The sequence below is a fragment of the Triturus cristatus genome, chromosome 4_2 (assembly GCF_964204655.1).
Source record: "Triturus cristatus chromosome 4_2, aTriCri1.1, whole genome shotgun sequence".
Taxonomy (NCBI): Eukaryota; Metazoa; Chordata; class Amphibia; order Caudata; family Salamandridae; genus Triturus; species Triturus cristatus.
The window spans coordinates 556161049-556179676 of NC_140586.1; the positions used below are offsets into that span (position 1 = coordinate 556161049).

The 18628-nt window shown below is 46.1% G+C and overlaps 1 protein-coding gene across 1 annotated transcript in view; it reads right to left on the reverse strand.

Moving 5' to 3' along the window:
• GLMN (glomulin, FKBP associated protein) overlaps nucleotides 1–18628 on the reverse strand; it is a 450060-nt gene that overhangs the window by 115638 nt on the left and 315794 nt on the right. Inside the window, exon 17 of the mRNA XM_085602181.1 lies at nucleotides 13877–13940. Within this exon, the coding sequence (XP_085458307.1) occupies nucleotides 13877–13940 (64 nt within the window). The remainder of the gene's footprint in view (nucleotides 1–13876; nucleotides 13941–18628) is intronic.

Here is an 18628-nt window from a genome sequence, read left to right on the forward strand (position 1 = left end):
TTCATACTGGTGACATCACTACACCCCTATCACTAATGCACAAGTGGAGTTCTGCTAACCAACAAAAGATGGACAGTGCAGCGGCAGCGCTAGTGGCCGTAAATGCACTCACTGTGCCTCCAATGAAACTAGGGGCACTCTTTCTTGTCCAACAAGGCCTTCGAAAGGCTCCCTGCTTGGGGATAATTATGTCCATGATGCCCAAGCAGCAAACTTTCCGCTTCAACCAGAGACTACAGATTGGTTGAGGAGTGCCGACAACACACAAGAGATAACTCCAGGCAAAAACAGCCTTAACACTCCCCTTAAGGGGGAGTGGGGTTAATTGCACTAGACTCGCAGGGTGAATAAATGATTGACGTCCCTCTAAGATGGTGTAACTCCTCTGCCAGACCAAGCAACAGCATGAAGAGCAGAGATTACTTCATAGATCTGCCTCTCTGTGTTAAAAAACTGACCCCCATAAAAGCACAACTTTCCCAGTCCTAGTGCATTCCACAGGCAGGTCGAAGAGGGAGAGTGAGGTTAAATAGTTGTTCTGCTATTTCAGTAAAGAAATGTCCCCTAAATCGTAGAGGACAGACAAAATGACTGCACCTCACACACAGGCATAAGGACCAGCTCCCCTAAACCCTACAGCAGGTACAGCATTTCCATTCTTATGTAAACAGTCTTACATAAAATGTAAGTAAACATAAAACATTCTAAAGCATACTATTCCATCACATTCACATGCCATAAAAAATAACAATTTTGTCAAAGGCAAATGCCATACCACACTTCATCCCAAAAGTTCTCCCAATAATAATGGGACAGGAATGCGTCTAAAGTGTAACTATGAAAAGTCCACTTACTTAACATCACTGTGGTTTTGCCTGTTTCTATCCCAAGTTATATGCCTATTTACTTGTTTGTTACAGTTGTTATGAATTGCCTGCCCTGCCACAGCGAAAGAAGATACTCCTGAATCTGCAGCTTCAACTGAGGTCAGATGCTCATGCCCTAGAGTTCTGGGTACTACACTTTCCTGGCTCAATCCTGTGCCAGTAGGTTGATTTGGTGCTAGTCATTCTTGATCTTCAAAACTCTAGGCAGGATAGGTGGCAGGAGGAAGAGATACAGGCGTCCCAAGCTCCACTTCAGGTGGAATGTTTCTCTGAGAGAGCCATTTTGTGAACTTCAGCATGCCAAAGTGCTGACATTGCACGTTCTTGGAGGTGGTGAAAAGATCGAGCCAAGGGTTCTCCCCATTCCTGTAAGATGCCTTGTGCCACCTCCATGTGTAATTGCCATTTGTGGTCCGCTAGGCATTCGTGGCCGAGTTCGTCCCCCCTGGTCTTTATAGATCCCGCCAGGTGATTTACCACCATAGAAATCCCCTGCCAGTCCTGTCAATCCCAGAGACGTAAAGAGTCCTGGCACAGGACCAAATACCCCACCATGTCCTACTTGTTGCTGTGAAGAAAAGAAGTTATGGGATTGGGAGTGCACTCCTAGATTTTTCAATATTGTCCTATTTTTCAGAGTAATTCTGTTGTGGGATAGTGGTGCAGCAGCGAAACACATGCTGCCAGATCGTGTGTGAGAAATCAATGAGTTAAGCCAAGTACTTGTACCCGGGTAAACTGCGCACTATTCACTGAAGGAAACCTTCCTTGTTTTAAACACTTTTTTATAAACCATTAGTATTGGTTTTCATATACATTGCATACGTAAACACAAAATTCAACATTATATATTCAATGATTCAAATTGAAAATTATACAAGAACATATGCATCTTTCAAATGACTTATAATATTGTTTTTCAATTTATTTTATATAACAGTCATTCGATGTCTAAGTTGTCGATGGCTTGTTTGCTGGAGCCCAATGCATTTCGGGACTAACCAGTCTCTTCATCAGGGGCCAATCTTACATCAGATGTTAAAAGGACGCGGAGTCTAGAAACCAGAACAACCCTGATGTGAACGCGCCAAAAACTCTGTGTCTCCGCTCTCGCCGGAACTTAGCGACGCGGTCAGTCACTGTCTGTATACTACCAACCCACGGGTAACCTCCGTAACTTCCCGTCTGTATCTCTCTACTTGTTGCAGTACCACGTAGCGGTGGTGTTATCGGTAAGCACCTGTAGCAGCCTACCTCTGTTGGTAGACAGAAAGGCCTTCAATGCCAAGCTAATAGCATGCAGTTTTTAAAAATTGATATGGCGTTAGGACTCCATCAGACAGTCGAATTCTTTGATATCCACCTCTCCCAGATGCCCCCCAACACAGAAGCAAAACATCAGTCACCACTGTCAGGTCTGGGTGGAGTTAAGGTGAGGGGGTCTGTTGGTGACCCAATCACGATCTAGCAGCAACCACTGCAGGTCTTTTACAGTCTCTTCCCAAATCTGGATAAAGTCAGACAAATTCCCCTGGTGCTATTTCCACTGGTAATTGAATGAAAGGGTGTGCAGTTCCTAGGACAGGGGAAGGTAGTCAGGTCAGTGGAATAGCCTCCAATTGGAGTAAGTGCCCTCACAAACCCCGAGAGGTGTCATGCTTCATCATCTAGGCGTGCTCCTCATCGGGCTGGTGCTGCAATGCCTGACGGGCAACAGCGAAGGGGGACTCTTTGCCGGAGATCTTTTTATAATAAAATACGTTGGGTGAATGATCAAAGAGGCTGACAAAGGGGGTGCGATAGTAATCATGTCATCCACTGATTAAAAGGAAGAATGCCTCTGCCAATTGCAAGACAATCAGTACTATAGAAGACCAGACTCCTGGATCACAAAACATGAGGCAGATTTTCTCACCAATGAAAACGCTAGATTAGCCTACTTCTACCCTTTGCCGAAAATTCATAAGGGTACCCTGCCTCCACCAGGAAGACCCATAGTGTCTGGGATAGGGTCCCTTTTGGAACCTCTGTCAAAATTCTGCGATCATTTCTTGAAACCTTTGGTGAAAGTTCCTTCATCTTTTGTCCAGGTCACAAGAGACGTCCTGAATCTAATCGCAGTGACAATACTAAGATACCCCAAATGGATTTTATTGTGACCCTGGATGTAGAGGTCCACAAACCTCCTCCAGCAGGCCACACATGAAGTTATAGAAGAAATTCTGAGATCAAGGAGCTGGACGTCCCCAAACCTAACAACTTTATATTGGAATTCGCAGCCATAGCTTTAACAGAAAACATCTTTCAATTTGAAGACTGTCTCTTCCACCAGATGCAGGGGACTTCAATGGGTAGCACCTTCGCCCAGAGTCTGGCGTGTCTGTACATGTTGGACTTTGAAGAAAAACACATTCAGTCCCCTACTAATCCCTTCACAGAGAACATTATTACATGACGTCGATACATGCATGACATTTTAATTTTCCGGAAGGGAAGTAGGGAGAGGGTCACCCAATTTATAGGGTGGATCAACAATCTGAACTTTTACCTAAAATTTACCGTCAATGCCTCGGAGAAAGAACTTCCATTCCTAGACTTACTTATCAGTCTGCCAGCGGGCGAATTGCATACAAAAACTTTTAAGAAGTCAACTGACAGCAACAGTCCCTTACTGTTCAGCAGCCATCATCCAAAAGCCATGTGGGAGGACCTTCCTTATGGGCAGTTTTTACGACTACGACGCAACTGTAGCAATCTGAGTAACTTCAAGATTCAATCCAATGATCTAGCAGCACACTTGGCTAGATGTGAGTACCCTCTAAAAAACATAAAAACTGCACAAAAAAGGGCCCGCAACAACAATAGTGAAGCTCTCCTAGATTCACGAGTAAAACAAAGAGACAGATAAACTCACATGCTTCACTACATACACGCCCTTAGGGCATGTATGTGCGCCACATGTGCACACATGCACGATTCAGGGGTGCAACAGGGTGTCAATGTGACACCCTGCCACCCATGAATATGCTCTCCCTATTACCGATTCGGTATTTACCGAATCGGTAATAGTGAATGGCTTCCCATTCATTCCTATGGGCCTCCAGGCCCATAGGAATGAATTGGAAGGGATGCATTATTGCCGATTCGGTAAATACTGAATCAGTAATACCGAATATTACAGATTCGGTAATAATTACCGAATGTTTACCTACATTCTATTTACCGATTCATAAATACCGAATCTGTAAAATTCGGTATTTATGATTCGGTAAATAGAAATTATCTACATATGGCCCATAGTGTGGGGTTGAATGATTACATCCCGTGGGGTGAGCTAAATAGGTGATCGCTCACCACAACCTTTAAATGAGCACCACAATTGTTTAGGATTTCTCACTCTGCACTTCCTAACGAACTAGTTTATATGTACAATACATGGAGGATGTCCCAAGTGGTACTCCCCAACTAACATATTCAAATACATGATACAACACCCAGTGACCCATTCCCCTTTTTATACTGTTCCTTGTGACACTGGTTCATATTAGAATTACCACTCCTTGATACACAAACATCTATAAGGAGGGAGGAGATTTCCTTAGACACACCCAGGTGATTACTTGTATGCCGCAAAGGTTTATTTATTGCTTTACTTCAACAGAAGAAAAACGGCTCACCAATTTCTGGCTCAACCCCAAATTACCTTAAACTACTATTCCCGATCCTTAGATCGTCCGTGACTTTTCTTAAAGAGCAGTTCTGTCCCCGACCCACCCAAGATGGCACCTTTAGTCTCCATTCTAGTCTTCGCACAATAAGTGCTGCCACAAGTATAATTCCGCCTGCCCAGCTATCTCGAAATGGGAGACAGAGCCAGGGTAGGAGGAGAGGTATTTGTCCCGCCAATAAGAGTGAGTACAGAATGCTAAGAACACATCTGGCATCTACCGGGGAAAGACATCTGATCTCTTGAACACTCTCGGTTTATTATTTAACCACCAGGTCGTGATTGAGCGGCATACTCTTTAACTTTCCCGTCCATCTTAGACCAACTTAAATCGGGTGAGTGATTAACTCGACAATTGTCAAAAAGTTCGGTTTTTGTGGAAACATTCCACCAAACAGCCTTGGCTATCCAAACAAGTGATATATTTTCAAACCCGGATGTGGGTGCAACAACAAAGGCACTTAAGGTATACATGGTAAATGAAGCATGTGCTAGCGTAACATCACAGAGCCCCTCGGACATTCATGCACTGGTACTGCCTTGTTAGCATTTCAACCAAAAGTACCCACGCTCACATATTGATTGCCGCATATTGTGGTGGTGCTACTTATGCGTTTAAAGCGCTCATCACCTGATTTACATGAGGGTGTATGTGGAAATATGATGAGAAATGTATTACATTTGCTAATACCGAACAATGTTTGACCAATTTTCAAAAACAAACCTTGTGTTTGTCCTATGTTTTGTTCTGACCCCCCTTTCCCTTTCTTTCAGGTCGGTCCAATAAACAAGGTAGAATTTAGTCTTGTGAAGCACAGCAGGACTGGTTACTCGAACTAACTGCACTCTTTGAAGAACCAGTCACACAGTAGTGTAAGATATAAAAATGTTTTCTCTGTCCTGATGGACTGCCAATAGGCCCCTTAGAGGCTGTATGAGACCAGAAACATGTTAACCACACAACTTTAGAACACGAATGCTCTATAGGACCATTGTATCTCACACGAGCTACACTGATTTTATTTAGATTAGTGAGCCCCACCAATAAAGTTTGGTAAAACCCAGTACCATTAAAACTATTTTAACCACTCCTTTAACTTCACTACTTATCACAGCTCATATACCCTCATTCACCCAACGGCTTTATTATAAAAAGATCTCCGGCAAAGAGCCCCTTTGTGGGTGCCCGTCGGGCATTGCAGCACCGGCCAGACGAGGAGCACGCCCAGATGATGAAGCATGACACCTCTCGGGTGTGTGGGGGAACACTTAGTCCAATTGGAGGCTATTCCACTGATCTGACTACCTTCCCCTGTCCTAGGAAGTGCACACCCTTGCATTCCATTACTACAGAAGAGAGTATGTGTGCTGGACCTAACCAAAAGCTCCCAGTTCCTCTTGCTTGGATGGCTATTGCCACTGGGACATTAAATCCCACTGCAGAACCAGCATATGCCATCTGGCCTTCTTCACCAGCAGAATGTTGGAGGACATGAATCTATCTAGATTGCCAAAGTGGTTATCAGTTAAATTTAACAGAGGTTCTGTATGTGATTGATCAGGTTGGAGTACCTCCGCAAGAACAATGGTCTTCACCTCCACAGTAGGCAGTTGTAAGTCAAGTACTTCAGCCACCCTCTGCATAACAACAGCGAAGGAGGCACTTTCTTCTGGGGCAGAACTGGCAAGAGAAATAAGGATAGTTATCTGGAGGAGTATCCAGGCCACTTGCATCTTGTATTTCCTCTTACCAATTTTTCCTAAGTTGTGGAACAAAATTACCCCTTCACCAAATTGTCATTGCCAAAAAGACTGTGTAAAGTCTGGGCCCTATTGCTCCAGTATCGAAAGCATAGAAGCCTAGGGAAAAGATGCAGTGGGTGGCACTGAAATAGAAGATTGCACTAGAGCCGGTGGTGAACCCGAAGCGAGGTGGGAGGCACAGATAACGCAGAGGTCAGACCTGCCAGCAGAGGCTAAACTGGAGGCCTCAGCGGATCCTTGGGGCCCAAAGGGACACCAAAGAAAGCTTCTAAAGCGCCAAAAATGTACATCACTGCCTCCCTAAAGGACTCTACTTGCTGCATCATCGCCAGACTTGGAAATACTGGATGCATCAGAACTAGGCTCGGAATCTGCTCGGAGTTGGGAGTAAGACCAGATTGATTGTTGAAGCTTCAAGCCTTCTCTGGAGTTTGAGAGTGGCGGGAAGGGGAAAACTCCTGCTTAGATTTCTAATGTTTCTTCTTGGACCTATCCAAAGACTTTGACAGCGACAAGGACCTGTGGGGATGACTTTCGGAGCGGGAACAGGACTGTCAATTGGTCTGGAGTGGTGTCTTTCAACTTATGGCGACATAAAACTACACCTTGCAATCCTATATGGCCTTTGGCTTCATCTGTGCACCATAATCACAAGCACGGGAGTTGTGCTCTGACCTCAAGCACCAGACATACCACGTGAGGGTCTGTCACAGACAGCAGTTTCTGACAGTTCCCGCGCACCTTGAATCCTGTTGACTTAGGAGATGTTCCCATGCTCACTATAAATGACCAAATTTTTTTGCAAACGGATCCGTGTCAGAAGGTGCTGAAAGAAAGAAACTGATTTCAGCACGCTAGCAGTTATATGCGGTTCCACTTGCCACTTCCTAATAGGAACAATGTAGGTCTGGAGACGCATAACACCACGTACCAGTATGCAACAGTGGTGGCCAGCATGGTTCGGGGGTGATGGGTCAGGGTGGAGGTAAAACAGGGGGTAGCTAGTGCAATGCAGTGTTGCGATTGGTCAGAGCGTAGTGGTTCAGTGCTCAGATAGGCAGTGGGAAGCCAGGCATGTTCTCCACCCAAGCTGCAATACAGCCTGGGTGGAGAACATACAAAGTGCGAATGAAATTTTGGCCGGCCCGAGATGGCCAGCCAAACATTCATGCACACTTACAAAGTGTACTCACAATTCCCACTGCTCCCGTCATCAGAGCAACCCCGCCAGCCCTGAAAAGCTGCTGCCGCAGGAACAATTAAAATGATAATACAATCAGTTATCATTTTATTTTTCCTTTATTTCACTGCTAAAAAGCAGTGGAGCCTTAGAGGAGGAGCTGCTACAAGAGTACTGGTTTAAAGTTTAGAGATTCAGTGAGACACCTGGGGAATATTCACAAGTTGAGGAAGCTGCCGTCAAACATATCGGTCAGAAAGCTGTTGGTAATTCTATGGTCCCAGCAGTGGCGGTAGATGTGGTTGTTGCTATATTCAAAGCCATAGATGCATGCAATGCCCACTATGTCATCCCAAAGAAATACTACATTATTAGCTCCCTCCCCAATGCAAAACATAATGCATAACTTGTAACTGCTCAAACCAACAATTAAAACCACTTAATATCCCATTTTTTGCTATCACTAGGCATCTGGTCATTACAAAGATGTCTCTAGACTAACCTAAAAAGGCTTAGCACAGAGTGTGCTCAGCTTGTAAAGGCTTAATATACTACAAGGTCCTCTTCTGCTTCTTTTGCCTAGTAACAGTTTCACATTACTAGACCATACAAAGAAACCTCTGGGGGTGCTGCAGTTACTGGGTAGTGTGTTTGCAAACTAAAGGTAAGACATTGGTGTTAAAATATGGTAAATATTCTGTGTAATGGCAAATATTTGCATATTTACCTTCAGCATGGAATATTACTGTCTCCAACCAGTGATCTTATTAAAGTTTGGAACTGCTGCGGGTAGCTTTTTCTTAACCTAAATTAGCATGAAATGGAAATGAGATTGAAATTCATCTTGAAATTGACTGGGCCCTGTGGAAATCGATTTGAATACCTATGATTGAGATCTATGTTTTTGTAAAATTCTGCAGCATTGCTTGTTAGATTAAAATGAATCCTAAAATGTTTTTTAAATTGTTTACTGATTTGTTTTTCTGTGTAGTGGTTGTTTACACAATCCTAAAAATCCCAGCAACACAGCATTTGATTTCAAATGACCAACATAAAACTAAACCAACCATTAATGAACAAGTTACTTACCTTCGGTAACGATATATCTGTAAGAGACATAAATTAGTTATAGATTCCTTGACTTAGAACTACCCCCAGGCGTCAGACTCGATCCAGAGAATTTTTCATCAGCAGTACCCCTGCGCGTCGAAAGGTGGTGTCGGTGGGCTCCGTGTTCATCATTGGTGTCGTGGTCGCCAGAATTACATCGTGGTAGCTACTTAGACCCCGCCCTCGCATGCTGGCATCAGTTCTTTAACACAACATTCCACGCCAGAAGCGCAGAGCCATGCAAGACACTGACCACTGGTGAAGAAAAACTAGGACCCTGAAAGGAACTCCTTGATCCAAGAAATCAGTTCGCAGAACGGGGAGGATGGGTGGGGCGGTAAGGAATCTATAACTAATCTATATCTCTTCCAGATATATTGTTACCGAAAGTAAGTAACTTGTTCACCTGAAAGAGACAATTAGTTATAGATTCCTTACCTTAGAATAGATACCCCAGCAATACCAACCCCGGAGGTGGGTCTGCGAACTAAGTTCACACCAGAAAGTCCTGGAGAACAGAATGGCCAAAGAAGCCGTCTCTCGGGACTTGGCTGTCCAGGCAGTAGTGTTTGGAGAACGTGTACAGAGATGCCCACGTAGCTGCCTGACAGATGTCATTAAGGGGGACCCCACATCCCAAAGCAGTGGTAGCTGCCGTCGCCCTGGTGGAATGGGCGCGCAGTCCCACTGGAGGCTCCTTCTTTGCCAAAGAGTAGCAAGCTTTGATGCACAAAATGACCCACCTGGAGATGGTCAGTTTGTGCACGGCCCGACCTTTCCTGGCACCCACGTAGCCAATAAAGAGCTGGTCATCCACTCAAAATTGTTTGGTACGATCCAAATAAAAGCAAAGTGCACGTTTAGGATCCAGACGGTGGAGCCTCTCTTCCTCTTTAGAAGGATGCGGAGGCGGGAAGAAGGTGGGCAAAGTGATGGTTTGACCAATGTGAAAGGAAGTAACCACCTTGGGAAGAAAGGAAGGTCTAGTTCTTAGGACGACCTTGTCCGGATGAACAGCCAGAAAGGAAGGCTTAGAAGAAAGTGCTTGAAGCTCACTCACCCTGCATGCAGAGGTAATGGCAATCAGAAAAGCAGTCTTTAAAGTACGGAGTGTGAGAGGATAGTTATGAAGCGGCTCAAAGAGAGCACACATCGGATAGGTAAGAACCAAGTTCAAGTTCCACTGAGGCATTATGAAGCGAACAGGAGAGAAAAGATGAGTAATGCCCTTAAGGAAGCGATTTACAACAGGGGACTTGAAAAGAGAAGGCTGATCAGAAAGCCTAAGAAGGGCTGAAATGGCTGAGAGAAAGCCCTTAAGAGTGCCCAGAGCAGAGCCCTGCTGGGCCAAAGAAAGGAGGAACAAGAGAACCTCAGAAAGAGTGCACAATGCACAAATGTGTTCCATCTCCAGGCGTATACCGTCTTAGTGGAGGGACGCCTGGCTGCCAAGATAACATCACAGACTTCGGGAGGAAGGTCGAAAGCTGTCAACTGACGCCGCTCAATCTCCACGCAAGGAGGTGGAGGCTGGCCAGGTTCGGGTGGAGGACCGTCCCCTGCTGCTGCGACAGAAGATCCTCTCGAAGAGGCAGTCGGATCGGAGGATCGATGGCCATGTGTAACAGCTCAGGATACTAAACTCTTCGTGCCCAATCCGGAGCCACAAGGATGACTTGGGCCCGGTCGCACTTGATCTTCTTCAGCACTCTGGGCAGAAGTGGTATAGGCGGAAAGGTGTATAGAAGACCGCAACTCAACTCACAACAAAAAGTGTCGCCTAGCGAGTGCTGCCTTGGAAATTCCAACGCGCAGAATTGCTGCCATTGCGCGTTCTCTCCGGTGGCGAATAGATCTAACCAAGGCTCTCCCCACTGCTGAAAGAGACCTTGCGCCACCTCCAAATGAAGACGCCATTTGTGATCCATCATGTACCTGCGGCTGAGTTCGTCCGCCCTGGCATTCAGTGAACCTGCCAGGTGTTGCACCACCGGGGATATGCCCTGATGTTCCTGCCATGTCTAGAGAAGGAGAGCCTCTTGACATAGGGTCCATGACCCAACCCCGCCCTGTTTGTTGCAGTAACACATAGCGGTGGTGTTAACCGTGAACACCTGTATTACTCTTCCCTGGACAGAGGGAAGGAAAGCTTTTAGTGCAAGACGGTTCGGCCGAAGCTCTAGAAGGTTGATGTGGAGCCCGGACTCCGCCAGAGACCAGAAGCTTCTGATCTCCGCCTCTCCCATGTGACGGCCCCATCCCAGCAGTGATGCATCTGTCACCACTGTGAACTCTGGTTGGGGAAGTGAACTCTGGTTGGGGAAGTGAGAGCGATCTGCCGTTGACCCAATCCTGGTTCGTTAGCCACCACTTCAATTGACGTGCAGTGCCCTCCGAGATCTGGACGCAATTGGACAGATTCCCCTGATGCTGTACCGACTGGAACTTCAGGTCCCACTGCAGAGCCTGCATATGCCACCTGGCATCATCTACCATCAGGATGCAGGAGTCCATGAGGCCCAGCAGCCTCAGGGTCATTCTGACCGAAACCCGGGATAGAGGCTCAAAGATCGGAATCATAGCCCAAATATCCCAGACTTGCTGTTTGGGAGGATAAGCCCGAAACTGCATCGTGTCCAGAACCGCTCCGATGAAGAGGAGCTTCTGAGAGGGAGTCAGGTGTGACTTCAGCAAGTTGATAAAGAACCCCAGCGAATGCAGGAGGTCCGCCGTAGTCTGAAGGTGGGAGACGACAGCCTGGGGCGAGCCCGCCTTCAATAGCCAGTCGTCGAGCTAGGGGAAGACTGGAACCCCTGATCTGCGCAGATGAGCTGCGACTACCGCCATCACTTTTGTAAACACTCGAGGGGCGCTGGTAAGGCCAAAGGGGAGCATGGTAAACTGAAAGTGCTCGTGGCCTACCGCGAACCGCAGGTAACGCCGGTTGGCCGGCAGACAGGACCTGAGCTAGCGTCAACATTTTGAACTTCTTCCAGAGGAAGCGGTTGACGTTCCTGAGATCCAAGATAGGACGCAGACCTTTGTCCTTCCTGGGCACCAGAAAGTAGTGGCCATAGCAACCACGACCTACTTCTGGGGCAGGAACTCGCTCGATGGCTCCCTTGGCCAAGAGAGCTGAAACTTCCTGTTGGAGAAGGGCCATCTGATCCTCCGACATGCGATGGTGCTGAGGTGGCATGGATGGAGGGGTAGTCTCGAAGGGGAGGGAGTAGCCCCTTCGGACTATCTGCAAAACCCACCTGTCCGACGTGATGGTGCGCCAGTGGGGGAGGTGATGGCAAACCCTGCTGCCCACTGGCGATTGGTGGCCCTGAAAGGTCGGACTAGGAGGGTTTGAAGGCTGCTGCAGAGGGGACTGTGGTTGACTGGCCCACTCGCTGGCCCCCAGAGCCACGGCGGTGGTTCCCACATCCACGCCCACGCAGGGGCTGAAGAGCTTACGCCGGTCTGTGGCTCTGGGCGGGACGTGGCGGGGAAAAGCAGACTGCGCAGTGCAGGTGGGACCTGGTCATAGACCGAGAGTCCTTGAAGCGCTCCAGCGCGTTGTCTGCCTTGTCACCGAATAGGCGACGGCCATCAAAAGGCATGTCCATAAGAGTGGATTGGACATCTCCTGAAAAAACAATCGAACTCAACCAGGCATAGCGTCAAAGGGCTACCGACATGGAAATTGTCCTGCCTATTGAGTCAGCGGTATCCAGCCCACAGCAGATGGTAAACTTTGCTGTGTCTCTCCTTTCGGCAACTGCCCTGGAGAGTACGGCCTGGGCATCCTCCGGGCACTGGGGCAGCACTTGCGCCACCGCATCCCACACGGAGTGGGTATAACGGCCCTCCAGACAATCAGTGTTTAATGACCGCAGTCCCAAGCTGGAGGAAGAAAACATCATCTTCCCAAGATGGTTCAGCTTTTTGGATTCCCTATCAGGTGGTGCGTTAGGGAATGCTACTTTGGAGGTGGAGGCTTGGACCACCAAGCTCTCAGGGCTGGGGTATTGGGAGAGGAAAGTGGGGTCGCCTGGGGCAGAGTGATGCCGTTGGGCAATCATGCTATCCACAGGTGCCAAAAAGGATGTCGGTCAGGGCTTCATTAAACGGCAGCAGGGGCTCCGAAGAGCTCGCTGCTAGTTGAAGCACCTCTGTCAGGAGGTTGGTCCTGACCCCCACCGTAGGTAGTTCAAGGTTGAGAGCCTCGGCTGCCCTACGCAACACCACTACATAAGACACTCCCTCTTCCGTAGCCACGGTGTGGCCCGAAGACGCTCCAGCTGAGTCGGGCAGCCCAAAGATGGCATGCATCGCTTCGTGAAATTGGCGAAGATGGGCAGGAGTCGCTTTGGGTCTCAGGAAGGGGGGGGGAAACTTGGAGTCGACCCTTCAAGCTCCCCACGCGTAGCTGCAGGAGGGGCACCACCCGCATCCCTCGTGGCGTCGGCCGACTGATGGGGAGAAGTCGAAGAGCGACGATGATTCCTCGACTTCTTCTTGTGCTTCGACTTACCTGAGGAGTACGAAGACTTGGACGAAGACTGGTGGTGGTGAATCCACGACTGGTCCCTCGACCTCCCACGCGACGGGGACCTTGAACGGCACGGAGCAGACTGCCGGGCCTCGAGAAGCCTTCGGGACCGCTCCCACAAAGACTTCTGATTCATGGTCCGGCAGTCGGAGCACGACTTGGGGTCATGGTCGTGCTCCAGGCAAAACAGGCACACACGGTGCGGATCCGTTACTGACATCTGTCGGCTACAGGAACCATAAGCCTTGAAGCCGGGCATCCCTGACGTGCACTAAGGGTCGAAGACTCAAAAGTGGTGTCTACAAAAGTCGCCAAAAAGTCAGTCAAAAAGTGACTGGAGGTACCGCTCTCTCCGGTTCTGCGCTGGCTGTTGCAAAAAAAGAAAGAACTGACGACAGCGCGCAAGGGCGGCGTCTAAGTAGCTACCGCGATGTCATCCCGGCGACCACAACGCCAATGACGAATGCGGAGCTGACCGATGCCACCTTTCGACGAGCAGGGGTACTGCTGACGAAAAATTCTCCAGATCCAGTCTGACGCCTGGGGGTAATTCTAAGGTAAGGAATCTATAACTAATTGTCTCTTTCAGATATACAGTTTGTAAAATAAAAAAGAAAGCTCAAACGAAAAGGCAAGTTTTTATTTGTACTCCATGCTTTCCAACTTACTTGATTATCATATTCACTATCTCTGATAGTTAAGTACCTCAGCAGGTTCAGTGAAGCCATTATCCTATAAATTAAACAAAGATTGTTATTGTCATCTATATTTACTCTATAATGTTTGCAAATAAAATATATATGTGTGACCAAAACGTGAATTAACATCTATCACCTAACCTCCCATATCAGTTGAAGCTCAGTTGGTTTTGAACCCTAATGTCATTTGCAAGTGAAATAGATTTAAAATCATAGTACAAAAACATATGATTACGTAAAAATGGAGCTGTTGTTAATGTGCAAATCACGCTTTAATTAAACAAAATTTAAAATGCTAATTGAGTACATAGTGCCCCACTTACATCTACAAAAAGTCTATATCTCCTAATAAAATACTTGTATGTTTTACAGGCTAAGAAAACTTCAAAAACAGATGGGCAATAATGATACAATGGAAATATCCCTTCTAGGAAGTAGCCATTGCTCAGAGCATTGAAATTATTCATACAGGGTCACTGCACATGGTTTTGTTTGATTTGCTTGGACAAGCCACATCGACTGCAATATCTACATCTATGCTTACTCGGTGGTGCTGTACACCCGAGTACTTTGGTCAATTTCCCACAGAAGATACTATATTCCTCCTCAGCCAGCCTGGGTGCTTGCAGAAGCACCACAAGATTCCCAAGCTTCTGCTTAGGACATCTGGTGTTTTCCAGCCGTTTTTAATATCATGCTGCATTGAGTTTTAATGGTTTAACTAACAAACATTTGAACAACGAAGAAACATGCCTGTCACATTGCTACTCCTAAATATGCTAAGGATCATCCAGAGTCCTACAGTATGCCTTCCTCATTGTATAAGCTTTTGATTGTTCAATGTAAATCTAATTTTTTTTCTAAATCATGAAACGCAATGCTGTTCTTGATTTAGATGGGAAGCTCTAGCTAGCTTGCAACAATTGGCAGCCTGAGCAAATCATGCTATTTGCATCCACAAATCTATTTCATTTTACATTAAATTCGATTTTATATTTGATTTGGTGTCTCATTTATCTTGGTGCTCTATGCAACTGCCTAGTTCATATACCTGAACCGGCTGTCTCTCTTGATTGACAACTTAACAACTGCTGAGACCTTTCTAATCACCATAAGTAATTGTACACGGACTCCTTTACTTTCACTCTTTAGTACCCAATCTACTGGGAATGACTCGGATGCACTATTTGATCCTTCTAAGCTGGCCTTCCTTTCTACTACTAAGGCTCTCAAACATATGAAGGGCCAATGGGTTACTGAGCCACCACTGATCTTTGTTGAAGCATTTCCTTCTTAATCATGCAACCTCCATATTAATTACACCTTCTATGTATCAGGTAGGTGGAAAGCCTAGTTATGATCATTGACCCCTGCTTCACCTTTTACTGCTTTCAGACACACTCGTCCATTATCAAGATCTACTGAATGGATGAGAGACTATCAGGGCGAAACTGTTGAAGATATGTAAGCCACAAACATTTTCAGCACTGCTCATAATGCCTTGCTTTTTCACTATACCAGTCGTTCCTAGGAGACAATTTCTAAAACAGCTTTCAATTAGCATTAAATCTCTTTTAGTGGAGCCCCCAAAAAAGATGGAAGACACATATGATAGAAATTGGAGACATAAACTGGAGAAGATGGCAGACACTGGTGTGGCAAAGAAAACACTGATGGGGAAAGCAGACATGCCGGAGAAGAGATGCTGGGGGGATCAGAGAGACAACTCAGGGACACAAGAAATACACAGGAGGGGACGAGGCACTTGTGGATATGACTAAGAGCCATAAAAAAGAAAGAGGAGGTTCATACATGTGGAAGACAGGGCTCACAATGTAAAAAATACTACAGAATGTGGCAAAGGACAGATAAAGCAGATGAGGCATATAGGGAAAATGAAACCATGATAAACACACTGGAGCTATGACAAACAATGGAGACGGTGACTAAATGACACTAACCAAAATGTGTGCCCGTTTCAGACTCTCGTCCACTGCTGAACAGGACTATCCGAAGGAGACCCCAGGCCCTAGAGGTATCCTTTATATGATTATGGAGCCCGCACGCCCGGAAGAGTCATTCATCATCATCTGGCTGGCTGGCTTCTCGTAGGGCAGGTGCTGCAATGCCAGACGGGCACCCACAAAAAGGCTCTTTATCAACAACCTTTTTCCTACGTGAGCCCGCTGAGGTGTGCCTAATCCAATAGTGAACGGTAGTGATGTGTGATGTGCTGCAGGGTGTGGTGAAACAATATGAATTAAAATAGGCTCTAATGCCCTGGACACCTTTATCAGATTCAAAACCTTCTGGTGTTTTCTTATGATTGGAATGTGAAAGTAGGAATTCTATGAATCTATGGTGCACTTCCAGTTCCCTCTGATGTAATTTTAGGGGGCAAATGGGGACCTGGTACAACTCTACTATCTTGAATCTCTTTCTTGATTCATTTGTTTGCTAAACTGAGGTAGAAAATGGGTTTGAATTCTCACGTTGATCCTTTTTTTTGACCTGGGAAATACAATCCAGTTCATTTTTGGTAAATAGGTACTTCCACCACTGAATGCTTCTGGAGTAAGGTGTGTACTTATTTCTGAATCAAATATTGATGTTGTTGGTAGGATTTCTTTGGTGGTACCATAGGTGGAGATGATTTTAACTTGAGAGAATATCCATTCCAAACAATATTCAAAACCCATTGGTCATTTGTAGGTCTCGCCTGACCCAGCGCATGCGCTGATCTGGCGAGACTTATTGAGAGTGCTCCAAAAAGTGCTACCAGGCCAGCCTAGAGCTACAGTGCATGTACGCGGGCGCGCGCGCCGCGCTTTACCATGATTACTTTCACTTTCGTGGCCAGTTTGATGTTTGATGTGATCGCGATCGATCGCGATCACTTTTACTTTCGCGATAGGTCTCGCTTTTGGGACCTTATAAGTATTTAGTTATGCAACTGTTGCATGGCTAAACACTTATAAGGTCCCAAAGGCGAGACTTATTGGCTATGCCAATGCTTGTTTATATTTTGACACTACTATAGATGACTGGTGATATGTCACCCCCACCGGAATGACTAACAGGAAAAAACTCAATTTTGTGGAAAGGTTTTCCTGGAGCTACTGATTGTTGGTGGCCCCCTTTGCCATTTGAAGGTCTCCTTTGATGATAAGACTATCTTGGTTGCTGCAGTTGTTGCTGCTGCCTCTGAGGAGTTTTATCCTCTTCTGTAAAGACTTCCTGTCATAAGGCCATCACGTATTCTTTAGCCCTTTTCCTTGTCAAGGAACACTGCTTTTTAATGTCCATCTCTGGTTTCATGCCGGACGTTTTGTAGCCAAAGTGAGATACAAACAAGGAAGTACCATAAAAGGCTAAGTTAATACTTTTTCCTGAGCATGAGATAGATTTAATGGCAATAACCATGTGCAGAGAGATCTGAAGAATATGCTACTGCACTTATAATCTCATTTGACAGCAGTATACCCTTACCCTTTGAACCTCTATAAAGAATCCCAGACGGATCTATTGGAGTGGCCCAATAACACTGTGGCACTTCCTCTCTTCAAGCATGTAGCTGCAGTCAAGCACATCTTCTTCCTCCATCCATTTGCTTTCCTTATCAGGAGGAGCTGTACAGGAAGGAGCAACAGCATGATACTTCCTTACCACCAACACTATGATGGAGTCTTGTGGTGGGTCCATTATTGATCTGGGGCATTGCATTCTGTCTGCAACATAGACAAAGCAGACTTTGCAGAGTCAGGAGTCAAGAATCAGCTCCACAGTTGGTTCCATAAGGCCAGGGGCAAATGTCAAGAGGGGTTTGGAAGATGTTCTGAGATGTAAAGGTTAAAAAATAACAGTGAGAACTGGTATGGGTATCTTCAATTTTGCTGCAGTCCTAACCAAACAACAATAAAGGTATTTATATCATCAATAGGCAAAACATGGGAAGGCAGGCAATTAGCCAGTCTCGGAGAATAATACCGGAGGTCAGTACTCGTCAGATGTAAGGCCAGGGGCCATATTACACAACCACCTCAGAGGAGCAACGGTCATTTGCGCACGCTTTATGCACCCCCAGGCCCCTTTTGTAATACAGATAGCGCTGGAGCACATGTAGCACCAGTCCTCTAATTAGAGGGCGCTCCTTCATTTGCATGGGGGCATGGCCCCATGCAAATGAGGGAATCACTTTGCCTCTGCGTCCACGCCGTATTACCCACATGGGCGCAGAGGAAAACGACTTTAGAAAGCGAGAGAAATAACAGTACCAAAGCACTCCAAAAACAGTCAACATTGAGCAATTTCACCATTCATATTATTTCATGTTTCTACAATCAGAAGACAAGAGCCAGATGGTTGTTGAATGAAGCTTGTATTCGAACCAGAATAAACAGTCGACACGTGTTTCGTCACACTGTGACTATTTCAAGGCTGTAATCACATCTGTACATCAATTGATGACATATTTGATGAGCAAACACTTTTTTTGAAATTTTGAAACAAAATACTAGTACATTTATGGTGTCCAAACATTAGATTACATAGAAGTTCTGTGCAAATAAGTGAATATTCACAGAAAAACCGTGTCATGGTGAGTGTTACTCGTGCACATTCCTACAGATGGTGGAAGCGAAAGAGGATTGTCATCAAGTCCATAGTGTATAAGATTAACCGAGTGGTGACCTAAAAAAGTGGTTGAGTAGTCGTAATCCTAGG